General features: G+C 40.5%; 1 protein-coding gene across 2 annotated transcripts in view; it reads right to left on the bottom strand.

The window, feature by feature from the left end:
* The window catches only part of bnc2 (basonuclin zinc finger protein 2), a 550,876-nt gene extending 543,627 nt beyond the window's left edge, over positions 1-7,249 (bottom strand). For both annotated transcript variants that reach the window (XM_059643758.1, XM_048528060.2), the window contains exon 1: positions 7,000-7,249. In XM_059643758.1, the coding sequence (XP_059499741.1) occupies positions 7,000-7,010 (11 nt within the window). In that variant the 5' untranslated portion in view covers positions 7,011-7,249. The remainder of the gene's footprint in view (positions 1-6,999) is intronic.
* Between the last annotated feature and the right edge of the window lie 11,936 nt (positions 7,250-19,185).

Raw genomic sequence — 19,185 nt, 5'->3', positions numbered from 1 at the left:
TTTTCCTAGATGGTGTCAATGTACTTGTTTCATTTTTCATTCTTCAAGGCAAGTAGGGAGTATTTAATCACACTCCTGACTTATGCCTCATGGATGATAGATAGGTTTTGGGGAGTCAGGAGGTGAGTTATTCACTGTAAGATACCCAGCCTTTGGTATGTTCTTGTGGCCACTAGATTTATTTGGTTAGTCCAGTTCAGTGTCTAGTCAATGATAACCCCAGGAAGTAGACAGTGATGGGTTATGATGGTAACACCTTTGAATTTCAAGGATCGATAGTCAGATTACTGCTTATTGAAAAAAGGTGATTACCTGGATTTTGTGTGGTACAAATGTCACTTGCCACTTTTCATCCCAAACATGGATATTGTCCAAGTCTTGCTGCATTTGGACTTGAACTGCTCCAGTGTCTGAGGAGTCATGAATGGTGTTGAATGTTGTGGAATCATTGGCAAATATCTCTACCTAATGACTTTATGATGGATGAAAGGTCATTGATGATGCAGCTGACGATGGTTGGGCCTAGGACACTACCCTGAGGAACTCATGCAGTGATGTCCTGGAGCTGAGATGACCAACCTCCAACAACCACGAGCATCTTCTCACGTGCCAGATATGATTGCAATCGGGGAATCTTTGCCTCCTGATACCCATTAATTCCAGTTTTGTTAGGACTCCTTGATACCACTCACTCAAATGTGGCCTTGATGTCAAGAGAAGTCATTCTCACATCACTTCTGGGTTTCATTTTTTTGCCCATATTTGCCCAAAGCTATAATTAAGTCAGGAACTCAATGGCCATGGCGGAACCCAAATCAGGTGCCAATGAGCAGGTTACTGCTGAGCAAGTACTGTTTGATAGCACTGTTGATGACGTCTTCCATCACTTTACAAATGATTGAGAGTAGACTGATGGTGCGGTAAGTGGCTGAGTTGGATTTAACATGCTTTTCGTGAATAAGACATACTTGGATATTTTCTACACTGCCAGATAGATGTCAACATTGTTGCTGTTCTGGAACAGCTTGGCTCAGGGTATGGTTAATCCTGGAGCACAAGTCTTTGATGCTATTGCCAGAATGTTGTCAGGGCCCACAGACTTGGTAATAACCAGTGCCTTCAGCTATTTCCTACTTTCGTGTGCAGTGAATAAAATTGGCTGAACTGATACCAACGGGGCTGGAGACCTGTGGAATGACATTAGGATAAATCATTCACTTTGGCATTCCTGGCTGAAGATTGTTGTGAATTCTTCAATCTCATCTCCTGCACTGATATACTGGGTATCATCAACACTGAGGATGGGGATAATAGTGAAGCCTCCTTATGCATCTTGCATCTATACTATCCAACTACTTGAATTGTGCAACAGGAGAATTGGTGGTGCTTACAATGTTGGAACCTTCCAGTGTTCATTTCAGCACTTCAGACACTGCAAGCCAGGAGCTGCCCTTTACATGACTATGGTCATACCCTGTTATCACAAAGGAAATGGCTCAGAGAGGGAAGTTAACCCTTTCAGTTTGCCAACTTTGACATGGAGGTGCCAATTGATGGCATGGTGGAGAATAGGGACATGCTTCTGTTTACTTATTATAAGACATTTAAATATGGGCTCTGCCTCATTTCTTCTGGGTTCTGTTTTTCTACAATCGTGCTTTTTTAAAATTTCTGCTTTATGTATCTTAAATGGTTTTTATTTTCAATTTGGGTTTTCACACCTAAGATAGCACTGGAGAATGGTAATTTTGTTAACTTTTCACTGTACTTCTGTGCTTGAGTACACATGACAATAAAACCTAATTCTTATTCTAATTCTAATTCTATATCATGCTTACCGACAAAGGAGACCACATCATTAGATGCAGCCATTCTGGACAAAGTTGGCAATTTGGGTCAGCGCTGTGACCCAGATTAAATGCAGAGCCCAGGGGTGCAGGATCCTGCTCCATTAAGAAAGTGTCACCATCTTCTCACTGTCTACTCACAAGGCCACCACTCATTCTAACTGGAATTGCAAACACTATTCACCAACGCTCATGGGCCTCAAATCTCATGATTTCATGTATCTTGTCCACTCATTAATTCTCGCCCACATCATCCTTCCAAACTATTAACTCATCCTGCCCTCTGTACATCCTGCTCAATCACTGGGGACACCTAATCCTGTTTTCTGCATCACCAGTAAGTGTTCTTTCATACACTTCTATTATACTCAGCCTGTTCCATTGTCTCAGGGCAGGAAGAATTGGTCCACCAATCAGTGAGACAGTGAATGTTGCATAGTGCTGTGCAGCAATATATCCACTCTGTTGATCTATACTTTCACTAGCTGTCTCTATCTCTGCATTAAAATACAATGTAAGACCCAGAGACTGAGCACCTCCAGGTAACTGCTAAGTGTGTCAGTTCTAAGGAATGAAGCTAAAAGCCATAAGAGGGTTCTTGTGCAGGTGTGCAAGATGCACGTGTCCCTACATACAGATCGGCCTGGCAAGAGCATGGAGGTCGTCGGTATCCCTACGGACCAAATCAAAGCAAAGTACTGAAGGGTTGAAGTGATGTTTGAGCAGGCCTGATGCTGACTTAATAAGATGAACCATGGAGAACAGTGTGCGTGGAGAATGCAGGGATGTGTAATGGAGACAAAGTTGAATGAAGGCCCAGAGAAACAAAGTGCTGAGTTGCTGCTGTCAGGTTACCGCTCTTGCTTTCATAACGGGAATTGTAACTGAATAGTTTCTCATACAAGAATTGGAGAACTGGAAGCTGCATAGAAAGAAGGGGAGATGGGCTATCAATTAATCACAAATGCATTAAAGTAAGGTCGTCGTCAGTCACTGACAAGAATCTGAACTCCTTCTTTATAATGTAAGGGGAAAATTCTTTTTTTGAAGTTGAGAGTTTGATATTTTCACTTTTGCTGTATTTTTCTACATTTCTCTCAATTGGCCACAGTAATCAAAGGAGTAGAAAATTCCACTCCACTTCAGAGATCAAATGTAACAAGTATTAACATTGGCATTCTTATACCGTTATATATGATAAGCTGAAAATGCTTAACAATATGGGACTTTGGCCACTGCTCATGATGGCATGCATGGTCTAAAAAGAATTTTCTTGTCTAAAACTCTGTATTAAATGTTAATTTGGTCCAAATTAGGCATGCTTGGTGGATATTTGAGCTGGCAACAGGGGCTAGTTTTCAAGTTTTAAATTTGAAAACCATCAATATTTTGATGCAAAATGCTGGTATGGTTTAAGATGCATTTCAATTGTATTCAAAAAATAATGTAGTAGAATTCTTGCACAGAGCAAACTGAGCACTTGCCTGGTCCAGTATGAACAGGCATGGGCTTCAAATTCACTGCAGCTGGAATATAAAGTGCTTTTTTACTTCTGAAGAGTTAGCAAAAATAGCACTTTTGGCACATTAACCAGATGTTAACAAGGTACCTATTGGCTGGCGTAAACTTTATTTATCCCTGAATTTATGGACTAAAATTTGTGATCTAATGCTTTCAAGTATATATTCCATAATTAGAATAAAACCCCCACAATGTATATGTTCTGCCATTGACCGAATTCCAATTTGCTTGCAAACTAGAATGCAAAATACTACATTTCTTCACATTAATTTTAAGTAAAAGTTACTGAGTGTTCAGAAGCAAAACAAGTTATTTCAAACAATTATTGTATAATTAAACATACATTTTTAACACTGTTTAAGCTTATGAGTTTGACACTCTATGAACATGCTTTTAAAGCATTCCATATTGACTAGCTTATTTCTGGAGTTGTAGGCATTAAAGATGTGTTCTGATACTCAAAATCAAGCTATCTGAAATATTTCAAAGTTACCTTCATTTCGATTATGGTAGAGTTTCTTTTTTTAAAAATATATTATGCTGATTAGCAAGTACAGTCTCTAGATTAACAGCAATTGTTTGACTTTTTAGTGTTAGCACGCTGAGATTTTCTGCAAATTGTTGTTTTGTGTTTCATTTAGTCACATTTACAGCTTACTAACTGAATGATCTCATTTTTAAAAACACATAATAAATCTATTCTGCCCTTTAAAATCAAAGATTGGACACTTTAATCACTGTACAGTACATAGCTTGTCAAGGCACAGCAAATCATTACAAATTCTACATTCCTATCAGTAAAATAGTTCCATGTTATACTTACCAGGCTGAATACCTTTTTTTGTCAATGAAATAAATCATGACAACCACTTTTGAGGCAATGATTGGTATTTACATTTATCTCTCAAAACTTCAGGATTAACTGCAAATCTCAAAAACGTGTTATCAGCTGATTGCCTACTACATTACACATGCTTCAAATGCACATTTCAGTGCATAATACAACTGAACTTTTCCAATTAGAACAAGATTGCCAATGAGACTTTGTAAGGCAGTCCTGAGTTCACTTGACTAGCTTGTGATGGTGGAGATATAAGAATTTTGTTCAAACTTCTAAACGATATCACTGGTTATGTGAAACAAACAGGGCATTGACAGCAAAAGATTGGAAGATATTCACAAATGAAATGTCCTTATCAAGTTTGCGTATTCTAATCTCTTTGCATACGGTTTTATAATTTATAAGGAGCATTTTACTTCTGTTGTTGTTATTGTATTGTCCATGCAGACTGCATAGGCTAGTCATGCAATATATTACACAAACGGAGCCTTTATAAAATGTATTCTAAGTATTAAAATATGAAGATTATGCAAAATAATTTAGAGCTAATTTTCAATCAATAAAAATGGATTATGTCAACCACAATGAGCAAACATCTAAAGGACTTCAGGTTCACCTTAAATAACAGATATATTTAAATGAAGAAACATTCTGTCTAGACTTTTAACATAATTCAAAATTGAATTATTAATTGAATTCAGCATAACAATACTTCCATTTCAATGTTTCAACACACTATTTAATCCCATAATTTGGAACATAGTACAGCAGGAACATTATAATGTATGGCATCCTGTATCGAATTGCAACTAATCTGAAATGCTTTAAAAATACATTTATGTAGGTGATGGTTAACGTTGAGGGGGCATAATATTATTTTATCTTTGTGATTTACATTTTGATTCTTTTTGTGCAATCTCAAACATTACATACAAATGCACTACTTCGCATCTAAATGTGCTCCTCATCCTTTATGGACCATTTTTGCTGCCTCAGCCATTTCCACCAGTTCGGAATTATTTCATTTGAAACATTTTTTCTGACACTACTTAGAAAGTAATTAATGCTCTTCCAAATCTATAGAGGCACTACAGATATTGTCTGTTCCAAAATTGATACTCTCCTTTATTTTGAAAAAGTAATCTGCTGAATCTTGCCACTGTAAGAACTGAAAACATTCACAAATTAAGTTTTTAATAGACTGTCTTGCTAAGGATGGGCAAGGCACTCTGACATCTGAGTGAAATTTCGTTCCTCAATTACCAGGTATTGTAATTCAGCATCAGCAAGTGCACGAAAGCAAATGCATGACAACAGACTGAAAGGCTGGTGAAAGAATATTAGAAAGTCTTTTTTTGCTGCGACTGTTAAATGCTATAGATTTGACAATGGTAGAAAAGAAGTGGTTTAGTTAAAATGCTATCTCCTCTCCCTTAAGTAATAGTGGAGGAGAAGAAAAAGCACATCAATTTGCTGGGATAAGATGAAATGAAAAAAATGAACCATGGGTAAAGAGTCAGGTCAGCATGAAGAGAAAAGCAAACCTGTTCTTCATTAACTTAAGCCCTCATGGGATGTCACACATTACCTGTCCACTGGCTTATTGTACTACTCAAACTTTCCTCTTACTCCATTCTTCTGGGTGTCTGTGAATCACACTCTCCTGCTGCTGACAAGTTAGCAAGAGACTGTGGCTGCAACATGAAAGTGATTTTTTTCTTGTGTCTAAAACAGCCTGAATTTCCAAAGATGACACACCAACCACTCATGATATGCCAAGATGAAATGGTAGGTCTGAACTAGTCTTGAAGCTACACAGATAAAAGTAATCAAATGACACCAGTGGAATGCAAATTGGCACTCTCAACTCCACCACTTACACAGGCATGAAACATCTCTGACAGGAACCGCCATTAAGACAAAATGTTGTGTTAAGCAACAGACACACATTCACAGAGTACCCAGCAGGCAGAAACATTTCACAAGGGGTGACTGAACAGTTGTCAAAAAAACAAAATGTTGTCTGTTGTTCTGTAAGGGTCTTCTGACAGGCAAAATGAAAAGCAATCAGCTGCCTCTCCAGGAAGGAGGCAAAGCCAAACTTAACAACAAACTAAACCTTATAAACTGTACACAGGGAGAGAAAGTGACACATGAATGCAAGTGATACTCCTCAGCTGCCTCCAGATGACAATTAGAGATCTCCTCCACTTCACCAGTGGCTTTGATCACTGACACTGGACGTGGCACATTAACAGAACAGCAGAAACATCAGCAAGACCTTCCAAATGCAATCAATGCATCTCCTGTTTAATGCTTATTATACACCTCCTAACCCTTGGAGTAAAGGGAGTCAAGGAAAATCTAACAAACCATCTAGAAAAGAGCGTGTGTGTGTGTTTGGAAGGGAGGGGAATGGGAGTGGAATGGGATAACCAGCTTTAGCACAGTCACAAACACACTATCACACGCACAATCACAGAAACACGCACAGCACCTCTGTTTTTTTTAAAAACGTCATTACAAAAATCGAAAATTTGCAAAAAACAGAATTATAGAGCGTTGGGGAGAGATTCCTCCAACATTACCCCATTCCCTCCCTCCCTCAAATATCACCCGAACCCCAAAGCATTCTTTAAAGAAACAGGCCTCGCTTATTGAGAGGGGCGTCATGGGGAGAAACTTTGTACAAACTTTTTTTTTGTGACACATCGGCATATGAGTAACAACTTCCAGGAATCAGGTCAGTAATTCCAATGTAAAGAAAATCAATCAAGGAAAAATATTTACCATTTCTGCATGGTGTCCGGGTCTGAGGTCTCTGTGACTTTTTTCCCCCCTATCTGAGAACAGACGGTTTCACGAGAGAATTTTAAAAGTTTTTTTTCAAATAAAAGTCTGTGGACAGATGCCGGATTTGAAATGTCTAACAGCAAACTTTGGGGTGAAAAGGGGAGGGGTGAGGAGGAGAGAGAGGCGAGTTCGCCCTAGCTCCAGGGACTGTTCTGCTTTCAGTCGATGTGAATCCTGCAGGTTTGTTTCTGTGTGCAGATTCGAGTGCAGCTCCCAAACTCTGCAGACGACACGACTCGACCTGCCTCCTGCCCCGGCTCTGGGACAGCCTTTGGATCTGCTTCTGGCTCCGGTTGCAGAGACTCCGCTTTCGGGCTGTCATTCGAGAGGGATTTTTTTTTCCACAAGAGGCTGAAAAGCTCAGTTAGCTCGGCAGCGCCTCGCCAAACGCTTTAGTCCGCGAAAGGCACTCAGGCGTTGAAAAGAGGTATTAGATTTTCTTAGTCGGCATTAGAGGAAAGTGAAGTGGCCCAAAGTGAGGAGGGCGGTTTCTTTTCATCTCAGTCTGTCTGTCTGGGTCTCGCCTCTCGTCACCGAGCAGCAGCTGAGAGACACTCAAGCACACATCTGGAAATGACAAGCGAGCCAAGTCCCTGCCCTGCACTCACCACCCACACACACTTACTCCACTTAGACCACATTCACACCGGGACTCATATTCGCATTCACCTCACATTCTCAGTCAGACACACCCACACCAGATCTCATTTACCACAGGTTCACAACCAACTCACACTCACTTGAATTATATTTCTAATGACACCAAATCACACACCTTCATATCCACACCCACTTACACTATTCATGCACACAAAATGTCCAATCCACAATTTATACATGAAAGCATTCTCATGTCCAATTCTAATGTAAACTTATGGGCTGCCATAAATACACATCCACGCTCTCAATCGTCACCATATACACTTGGTGCAAAAACACATGCAAAGCATTTTCCCCAGCTACAAGCGTCTTCACACATTGTTTGCATACGGATATACAAAACCACACAGCCGCAGATTTATAGAATCATAGAGCATGGAAACAGGCCCTTTTTGCCAAACTTGTCCCTGGTTTCCTAAATTGAACCAATTCCATTTGCCTGAATTTGGCCTGTTTCCCTCTAAACCTTTCTCTATCCATGTCCCTGTCCAAATGCCTTTTAAAATGTTGTGATTGTACTCACCTCTACCATTTCCTGTAGAATCTTGTTCCATATATACACCACCTCGCTGTGTGAAAGATATGCCACCTCAGGTTCCTTTTAAATCATTCCCCTCTCACCTGAAACCTATGTCCTCTAGTTTTGGACTGCCCTACCCTCAGGAAAAGACCCTGGCAATTCACCTTATCTATGCTCCTCATAATTTGATAAACCTCTGATAAAGTCACCCCTCAGCCTCCTACGCTCCAGGGAAAGAAGTCGCAGTCTAATCAACCTCTCCAACTCAACCCTTACAATCTTGGTAATATACTTGTAAAGCCAGAAACGTTTTTTCATGAAGACACTTATCATTTTGTTATACCATGGACACAAACAATTTTCACATTTCATACATAATATACAAATGTCAAACTCATCATCTGAAAATACAGAATCACCAGGTATGAACATTGTTTCACAGATATCATCATACAATATTCAAACCATGCAACAATCCACAAATACACACCTCCTCCACAAATTGCACTAAAATGCACTACTATACACTTACAGATACAAAACCCATCTATGTACATGCTCAATGACAAGTAATTTTTTTTCACAGATATCATAAATATGTTGTATAAGACTTTGGTTTGGCCACATTTAGAGTACTGCGTACAGTTCAGGTTGCCACATTACCAAAAGGATGTCGATGCTTTGGAGAAGGTGCAGAGGAGGTTCACCAGGATGTTGCCTGGTATGGAGAGTGCTAGGTCTGAAGGAAGGTTGAGTAGATTAGGATTATTTTTGTTAGAAAGACAGAGATTGAGGGAGGACCTGATTGAGGTCTACAAAATCATGAGGGGTATCAACAAGGTGGATAGAAAGAAGCTTTTTCCCAGAGTGAGGGCCTCAATTACTAGGGGTCATGAGTTGAAAGTGAGAGGAGGAAAGTTTGTGGGAGGTATGCGTGGAAAGTTCTTTATACAGGGGGTGGTGGGTGCCTGGAACGCGCTGCCAGTAGAGGTGGTAGACGCAGACACGATAGTGTCTTTAAAGATGTCTCTGGACAGGTACATGGGATGGGCAGGCAGCAAAGAGATACAGACCCTTATAAAATAAATGACAGGTTTAGACAGAGGATCTCGATCGGTGCAGGCTTGGAAGGCCGAAGGGCCTGTTCCTGTGCCGTAATTTTCTTTGTTCTTTGTTCTTTATGCCGATACACTCCTTCGTAAAAGATTAATGGTGCACAGCCAAGTGCTTATTGACAAAAGCAAAAACTGCTGCTCATCTAATTCATTTCATGCATATTAGCACAGATTCATATCCATATAAACACTCAGAAATTCCTGAATGATGAATGCTGGGAAAATAAAGTGTGGATACTAATTTAACCAAGGTGCTTTAGATATACACAGCAATTCTTCCCAGGCATGGAGGACAACAAGCAAAGACCATGTGCCAGGACACAGGATGTTAGGGATGATACAAGTATAAAGAATTTCCAGCATCTTCTCTCTTTATTTTAAATTTATAGCGCCTGCAGTATCTTACTTTTGTGCGAGTATGTCAAGCCTTGTCTGGTCTTGTGTATAATCTCTTTGTTAAAAAGGCCAGATGCTAGGGAGCATGGAGTACAAGTGACCTGTTTGTCAAGGTGCTGGTGCTTCATTGATTTAAAGCTCAGCAAGGGCCAGAACAGGCCTATCTGAGATAATTGACAGCAGAAGGGCTGAACTCTTAACATGGGTCATTGCATAGTAGAGTTGAGGATGTTTCTTCAGAAATCAAAACTTTAAAAGATAATGTTTTTGATATTAAAGTTCAGTCCTTGGTCCATAGTTTAGTTTTAGCTCTTTGACTATTTTATATGTCAAGAATGTCACTGCCAAGTTGGAAATATCCAGCAAAAAACAGTTGATTATGGTTGTGCCAGATAGATACATGCAACACAAGTAAGTCACTTTGTTCTACAAGTCTTCATGAAAAAGTGAGGTGAAATTTAAGCAACAAACTATCAGAACAGAGGATGAATTTACCCCAGAGAAAAAAATTCAATGAGAAACAAGAAACTCTTCAGACTCAGGTTGAGGCCCATCACGTTGAAGGTCTTTAAACAGCAGCCCTCTTCATAGAGGTAAGGAACATTACCAAATCAGCTTCTAACTCTGCATCACATTGTACGCCAATTATTTTGCCCAAATAGTCAGAATTTCGCAAAATATTGACTTAGTGTTCTACCAGCAGCAACGGAGTTTATTTGAATCCTAATTACATATTTCAGAAAAGAAGAAGAAACTTTGATGTCCTGGCTGATGATTTTCCCTTACACGTCCCAGGTGATCTTATTCAGTGCAATTTGTTGCATTTGGCTATGTAATAACAGTGGACACACTAGAAAAGCAATTCATTGATTGGGGAATGCCCTCAGGTGAAATTAGTCCTGTAAACCCGATGTCATTTATTGATTCACAATATATGGACGTTCCTGGTGAAACTATAATTTCTTAGCCATCCCTAGTTGCCCTTAGAAGACGGGCTTTTGCAACTGAATGTCTTGCTCCCAGATTTCACAGAGCAGTCAAACATACTGGTCCTCATACAAACCAGGGTTTGAAAAGGATGGGGGTGTAGAGGTGGATGAATGTAGCAGGCCAGTAAGGATAGGGATAAGGATGGCTAGTTTTCATCCAGAATGAACATTAGTGAACCAGTTAGAACACACCATGTCCAGATTATTAGATCACTAGAGCAGCATTGTAATTAATTATACATTGTTAACAAATGCCATTTCAAATGACATTAAGTCCACATACACAATATCAATTAACTTGCTCTTGTATAGAGCTGGCATGTATACAACAGGACAAGTGACAGCCTTCTGTGCTGTAACCATTGTGATTCTGTTCTCTAATTTTAACACAAAATACTTGGGCACAAAGATCACTTGCACTATCTATCATACTTAATTTGAAAATAAGTGTATACTGAAACTCCATTCTCCTTTCCATTTAAATAAATGGGATAAATCCATCCCCTGTTCCTATAGTTAGTTGTTTATGAAGTGGAGGTGTTGATGTTGGACTGGGATGGACAAGGTCAAAAATCACATGACAGCAGGTGACAGCCCAACAAGTTTATTTGAAAATACAAACTTTCTCAGTCTCACTCCTTCTTCAGGTGCTAGTGTGAGAGGTGGTATCAGATACAGAATCTCACCTCACTATTTTGGGAAGACTTGTAGAACAAAATGATTTACTTGCGCGTCGGGTATATCTGTTTGTAATACAGTGATAACATTGATTGCGTTTATGCAAACAGAATTAGCCAAATACAAATACCATACCCAAATCTTTAAATTAAAACATGCAAACACAAACCTACTATTTGAATATTCACTTAGCATGTTCTTGTTATGTTATTCAGCTCATTTGCTTCAATGGGATAAGCTTTAATGTCGCTGGAAATACCCTAACATACCCGTACTCACATAAGCACGCGCACAACTGATCCAGTGAAACACAGCGTATCTTACATTACACTAGGAGCCTATCAAAACGGACAAACTACAACACAAGTTAGCGCCCATAAGAGGGAGCAATAACCATCCCCAAAATGAAATATGCAGTAAATAAATCAAGACATGGTGACGGGAGTGTTGTGAAGAAACCACACAAAAAATGCGGAAGAAGTGAACTGGGGGTGAAAGGAAATGCAGAAAAATGATTAATTGCCAAACTATGTGCAATGAGGTCATCTTAAATAAAAGCAAAGCAAAAATAAAAAAGAACTTTCAAAAGTCATGAGGGACCGGCAGACTGTTTAGATCGAGCCCTGGATCTGGAGTTGGATTGTCGACGGTGTGCTATATCTTGTCCATTCCCTTCTACAATTCAAACTCGTCAAAATATCAGATGGATAACATTGTTTTCGGCTCCGTGTGATTCTCCTTCCCCCACCTGCCCATCTCATATACACAGAAGTATACATTTACTTGTTAGTATCAATAGAAGTTTCGTTCAAGGAGAGAAAGAAAGAAGGAGAAATAGAGCTGGAATTAAAAATAAATATACGCAAAAAAATTATGTAAAGAAGCTAAAAAGATAGAAAAAATGTAATAAAAATTATAAATAAATCTAAGATTTACAAGGCTGAAATGAAACAGTGTTACGTGTATATTTAAACGAAGTGGGAAAGTGATAAATGTAAAAGTATAAAGTAATTATTAGTAGGCGTTTTAATTGAATTTTGAAGATCAACAAGAAGATCAGAAGTTATTTTTACATTTGCATTATTTATGACTTAAGAGAACAGCCTTCGATGCCAAAACTGGCGCCGTTATTCTGTTGAGGAGGATGCAGAACCAACTTTCCGCTGCGAAGAAAAAACTCAACGAAGAAACACAGAGAACGAAAGGCTCAAAACAGAGAATGCAACCAAAGGGAAAGGTGACGGAGACCGCCCTGAGGAAAAGAGCAGGTAACCAATTCAGGAAGCATCGTTGTAATGAGGTGCCAGAAATCAAACTGCATGAAAGCCGCAAAAATGGAAAATTAGTACACTTGGTCAGAGACAATTTTTTTTGTAGAAGGCTCACTTTCTAGAGTTAATGATACTTAGTAAGAACAGTAACAAGTGGGACAAAATTCAGTACCACATCAAGGACGTTTAACTGATCAAGATTCGTCATAATTTGTAAAAACATCCAGTCACCAATTAGAATGTTGTTCTTAAAACGGGAGAAATTCCCTAAAACCATTTTCCGCGCAATAAACGTACTTAAAAAAAACAAACAGGAAGCTACCCGTCAAAACCCACAAAGCAGTAATAATTGCACTGATATGCCTGCCGATTGCAATGGAAGGTTAGTTTAGAAACGCCTGGATTAGTTTATTTATTGTGCTCCGGATGGGAGAACAGAGAGAGAGTATGACATTGTTGCCCGGATAAGCGAGTTTTTTTTATTGAGTTCGGATAAGGTAACCCCGGCCGAAATGTAAATTCACAACTGCTCGGAAACAGTCGAAATATTTCAAAGCAATCAAACAACACTCAAAGATAGTAAGAGTTCCAAAAGCAAACCACTTCGCCAATTCCTTCACAGTTCTTTGGCTCCATTGAAAATTGGATGCAAAGGAGAAACAACGGACGAACTACTCCTATTGACTAGCGCCCTTCGTTAAAATGGGTTTGTCTGATAATTCACTTCGTCATTTGCAAAGAAAAACGGTGGCTTTTTACAATACCCAGCGAAGTGATGTGAATGCACTGAACTGTTTGGAGCCAGTTACCACACGTTGCCTAGATTAACCCTTCAGCTCCCAATTCATCTCCTGTATTTAAATGAATTGAACAGGCTACAGTAGGCAATGTATCTGTGGGATAAGTGGTTTCCTTTTTGTAGCAGGTATGGTAGAGGTTAATGATCTTAATTGTTATTATTTATTTCATTGCCAACATCTTTTGCAGTAATTTTTGATGGCTGACAATGGGTTTTTTGATGCATTCTGGAGGAAGGAACTGAGGGGATTGTTGCGACATTTACAGATGACAGAAAGATAGGTGTAGGGGTGGATAGTTTTGAAAAGGGAGGCTGCAGAAAGACTGGACAGGCTAGGAGAGTAGGGCAAAGAAGTGGCAGATAGAACACAATGTGGGAAAGTGTGAGGTCACACAATTTGGTAAGAAAAATAGAGGCCTAGATTACATTTTAAACAGGAAAAGGCTTTGGAAATTTGAACCACAAAGGAATTTGGTGAGCAGTTGTGGATCCCAAGGAAGGATGTGCTAGTATTGGAGGGGGTCCAGATGAAGTTTATAGAATGATTCCAGGGGTGAAGGGCTTGTAATATGAGGAGTGGTTGGGGAACTCTATGTCTACACTTGATGGAGTTTAGAAGGATAAGGGGGATCTGATTGAAACTAGCAGAATACTGAGAGGCTTGGATAGAGTGGCTGATGTTTCCACTAGTGGATGAGGCTAGGACCCACAGGCATAGTCTCAGAGAGAAGAGGTGACTGTTTAGAACAGAGATAAGGAAGAATTCTTTCAGCCTGAGGGTGTTTAGTCTGTGGAATGTGGTGCTGCACAAGGCTGTGAAGGCCAAGTCATTGAGTGTATTTTAAGACTGAGATAGATAGGTTCTTGATTGGTAGGGGGAATCAAGGGTTGCAGTGACAAAACTGGAGAACTGGGTTGAGAAACATATCAGCCATAACTGAACGTTGGAGGAGACTTGATGGGCCAAATGGCCTAATTTTGCTTCCAATTCTTATGGTTAAAAACCACACTCAATTGTGCTCTTTTTGAAAATGTTACTAACAAGGGATATGATATGTTCACAATATTGTTAATCTCTGCTTTTCATTGTTGCAATGCACTAACTGTCTGGAAATATATATTGCATAAGCGCATATTGTTACCACACCCTATCACAATGTTTATGTCTATTAATGAAACATTTGGATTATAATGCTTCATTTGATTACAGAAGAACTGTTATGATTGAAGGAAATAAGCTTTCAATTTTGTTGATTAATTACTCCCAGTTGGATGTTGTCTACAACAAACTGTAATCCTAGACATTCATGTCACTATCCTCCTGCAAAATAGGTCTAAAAAGACATGGATTATCGCATGAAAAATTGTCCTGACAGCAATTGACATGCTTCAAAATCTTCAAAATATCCAAGGGATTGTGAAGTGCTTTGGGTGTCTTGAAACATCGAATAACACTGTATTTTGTTTTTATCCTCTCTCTCCTTCTAAGTTATGATACAATGCTGACAATTATGATGTCTTGCCGCAGTCCATAAAAATTGCAATCTCTCTTAAATAGAACCCTTCAGCTCCATAAGGCCATAATTTGTAGAAACAAAAGTAGGTTATTCAGCCCACTGAGTCTGCTCTGTCATTCAATGAGATTAACGCTGATCTGACAATCCTGAAATTGACTTCCTTGCTTTTTCCTCATAACCCTCAAATCCCAACAAATGTACGGATGAAGTAGAGGAATGAAGTGAGGGCAGAGTTGGATATGATGCACAATTGTGAATTGTCAGCTTCAGACATTTGCTACAGAAAAGGATGGAGTCTGTGGCAAGACAACAGATCTTGCAGCAGGGTTTAAAAACAATAGATTCAACCTTACCAATGGTTAACCAGAGGAAATTTCTACAGATCCTTCTTAATACAGTGAAGTTGTTGTGAGAAGTAGTGATGAGGTAGAACTGGTATTATCAATGTACATGTGAAAACCAATGCAACACACATAGAACAAAGAACAAAGAAAATTACAGCACAGGAACAGGCCCTTCGGCACACCCCCCCCCCCCCCCCCAAGCCTGTGCTGATCGAGATCCTCTGTCTAAACCTGTCATCTATTTTCTAATGGTCTGTATCCCTTTGCTCCCTGCCCATCCCATGTACCTATCCAGATACATCTTAAAAGACACTGTCATGTCTGCGTCTACCACCTCCGCTAGCAATACGTTCCAGGCACCCACCCTGCGTAAAGAACTTTCCATGCAAATCTCTCATAAACTTCCCTCCTCTCACTTTGAACTCATAACCCCTCGTAATTGAGCCCCCCCACTCTGGGAAAAAGCTTCTTGCTATCCACCCTGTCTATACCCCTCATGATTTTGTAGACCTCAATCAGGTCCCCCCTCAATCTCCGTCTTTCTAATGAAAATAATCCTAACCTACTCAACCTTTCTTCATAGCTAGTGATTTCCATACCAGGCAACATCCTGGTGAACCTCTTCTGTGCCGTCTCCAAAGCATTGACACCCTTTTGATAATGTGGCAACCAGAATTGTATGCAGTACTCTAAATGTGGCCAAACCAAAGTTTTATACAACTGTAACATGACCTGCTGACTCTTGTACTCAATACCCCGTCCAATGAAGGAAAGCATGCTGTATGCCTTCCTGACCACTTTATTAACCTGCGTTGCCACCTTCAGGGAACAATGGACCTGAACATCCAGATCTCTCTGCACATCAATTTTCCCCAGGCCTTTCCCATTTACTGTATAGTTCGCTATTGAATTAGATCTTCCAAAATGCATCACCTTGCATTTGCCCGGATTGAACTCCATCTGCCATTTATCTGCCCAACTCTCCAAACTATCTATATTCTGCTGTAATCTCTGACAGTCCCCTTCACTATCTGCTACTCCACCAATCTCTGTGTCATCTGCAAACTTGCTAATCAGACCACCTATACCTGCCTTCAAATCATTTACATATATCACAAACAACAGTGGTCCCAGCACAGATCCCTGTGGAACACCACTGGACACAGGTCTCCAATTTGAGAAACCACCTTCCACTACGACTCTCTGTCTCCTGTTGCCTAGCCAGTTTTTATATCCATCTAGCTAGCACACCCCAGACCCCATGTGACTTCATTTTCTCCGTCAGCCTGCCATGGGGAACGTTATCAAACGCCTTACTGAAGTCCATGTATATGACATCTACGGCCTTTCCCTCATCAATGTACTTTGTCACATCCGCAAAGAATTCTATTAAGTTGGCAAGACATGACCTTCCCTGCACAAAACCATGTTGTCTATCACTGATAAGCCCATTTTCTTCCAAATGGGAATAGATCCTATCCGTCAGTATCTTTTCCAGTAGCTTCCCTACCACTGACGTCAGGCTCACCGGTCGATAATTACCTGGATTATCCCTGCTATCCTTCTTAAGCAATTCTCCAGTCTTCTGGGACCTTACCTGTGTTTAAAGATGCTGCAAAGATACCTGTTAAGGCCCCAGCTATATCCTCTCTCGCTTCTCTCAATAACCTGGGATAGATCCCATTCAGACCTGGGGACTTGTCCACCTTAATGCCTTTTAGGATACCCAACACTTCCTCCTTCCTTATGCTGACGTAACCTAGAGTGATCAAACATCTATCCCTAACCTCAACATCCGTCATGTCCCTCTCCTTGGTGAATACCAATGCAAAGTACTCGTTAAGAATGTCACCCATTTTCTCTGACTCAACGCGTAACTTTCATTCTTTATCCTTAAGTGAACAAATCCTTTCTTTAGTTACCCTCTTGCTCTTTATAAATGAATAAAGAGCGTTGGGATTTTCCCTAACCATGTTTGTTAAAGATATCTCATGTCCCCTTTTAGCCCTCTTAATTCCTCGTTTCAGATTTGCCCTACATTTCCAATAGTCTTCCAAAGCTTCGTCGCCCAGACCTTATGTATGCTTCCTTTTTCCTCTCAGCTAATCTCACAATTTGACCTGTCATCCATGGCTTCCTAATCTTGCCACTTCTTTCCCTCATTTTCACAGGGACATGTCTCTCCTGCATGCTAATCACCCTCTCTTTAAAAGCCTTCCACATATCAAATGTGGATTTACCTTTGAACAGTTCCTCCTAATCTACATACCCCAGGTCCTGCCAAATTTTGGTACAGTTGGTCTTCCCACAGTTTAGAACTCTTCATTTAGGACCACTCTTATCTTTGTCCATGACTATTGTAAAACTTACGGAATTGTGGTCACTATTTCTAAAGTAGTCCCCTACTATAATTTCAACCACCTGGTCGGGCTCATTCCCCAACACCAGGTCCAGTATGGCCCCTTCCTGAGTTGGACTATATACATACTACTCTAGAAAACCCTCTTGGATGCTCCTTATGAATTCTGCTCCATCTTGACCCCTAACACTAAGTGAATCCCAGTCAATGTTTGGAAAATTAAAATCTCGCATCACCACCACCGTGTTGCTCCTACACCTTTCCATAATCTGTTTACATTTTTGTACCTGTATCTTACGCTTGTTGTTGGGAGGCCTGTAGTACACCCCCATCATTGTTATTGCACCCTTCCTATTTCTGAGCTCTGCTCATAGTGCCTCACTGCTCGAGTCCTCCATAGTGCCCTCCTTCTGTACTGCTGAGATATCTCCTTTAACCAGTAATGCAACTCCTCCACCCTTTTTACACTCCTCTCCATCCCGCCTGAAGCATCGATATCCTGGGACATCTAGTTGCCAATCATGCCCTTCCGTCAACTATGTCTCAGTAAAAGCAATAACATCATACTCCCAGGTACCGATCCAAGCCCTAAGTCCATTTGCCTTATCTACTACACTTCTCACATTAAAACTAATGCACCTCAGACCACCTGTCCCTTTGTGTTCATCATCTGCTATCTGCCTACTCTTCCCTTCAGTCACACTGATGTCATTGTCTAGTTCCCGACAGGCTTTAGTTACTACCTCCTTTCTGTCCAATAACCCGTCCAATATCTGGTTCCTATCCCCCTGCCACATTAGTTTAAACCCTCGCCCACAGCATTAGCAAAAGCATCCCCAAGGATATTGGTTCCAGTCCAGCCCAGGTGTAGACTGTCCAATTTGTAATAGTCCCACCTTTCCCAGAACCGGTCCCAATGTCCTAAAAATCTGTACTCCCCCCTCCTGCACCATCTCTCAAGCCACGCATTCATCCTGGCTATTCTTTCATTTCTGCTCTGACAAGCACGTGGCACTGGTAGCAATCCTGAGATTACGACCTTTGAGGTCCTACTTTTTAACTTGGTTCCCTAACTCCCTAAATTCTGTTTGTAGGACCTCATCCCGTTTTCTAACTATGTCATTGGAGCCTATATGCACACGACAACTGGCTGTGCGCCGTCCCCTTCAGAATGTTCTGCAGCCGATCTGAGACATCCCTAACCTGTACATCTGGGAGGCAACATACCATTCGGGAATCTTGTTTTCAACCACAGAACCACCTATCTACTCCCCTTACAATCGAAACCCCTATGACTGTAGCCCTTCCACTCTTTTTCCCGCCCTTCTGTATAGCATAGCCAGCCATGATGCCATGAACCTGGCTACTGCTGCCTTCCCCTGGTGAGCCATCTCTCCCAACAGTATCCAAAACGGAGGGAGATGACCGCAGGGGACACCTGCACTGCCTTCCTGCTCTTTCTCTGCCTTTTGGTC

Source organism: Stegostoma tigrinum, chromosome 3, assembly GCF_030684315.1.
Source record: "Stegostoma tigrinum isolate sSteTig4 chromosome 3, sSteTig4.hap1, whole genome shotgun sequence".
Taxonomy (NCBI): Eukaryota; Metazoa; Chordata; class Chondrichthyes; order Orectolobiformes; family Stegostomatidae; genus Stegostoma; species Stegostoma tigrinum.
Note: the sequence above shows the minus strand (reverse complement) of the source record. Positions and strands in the feature narration are given on the sequence as shown.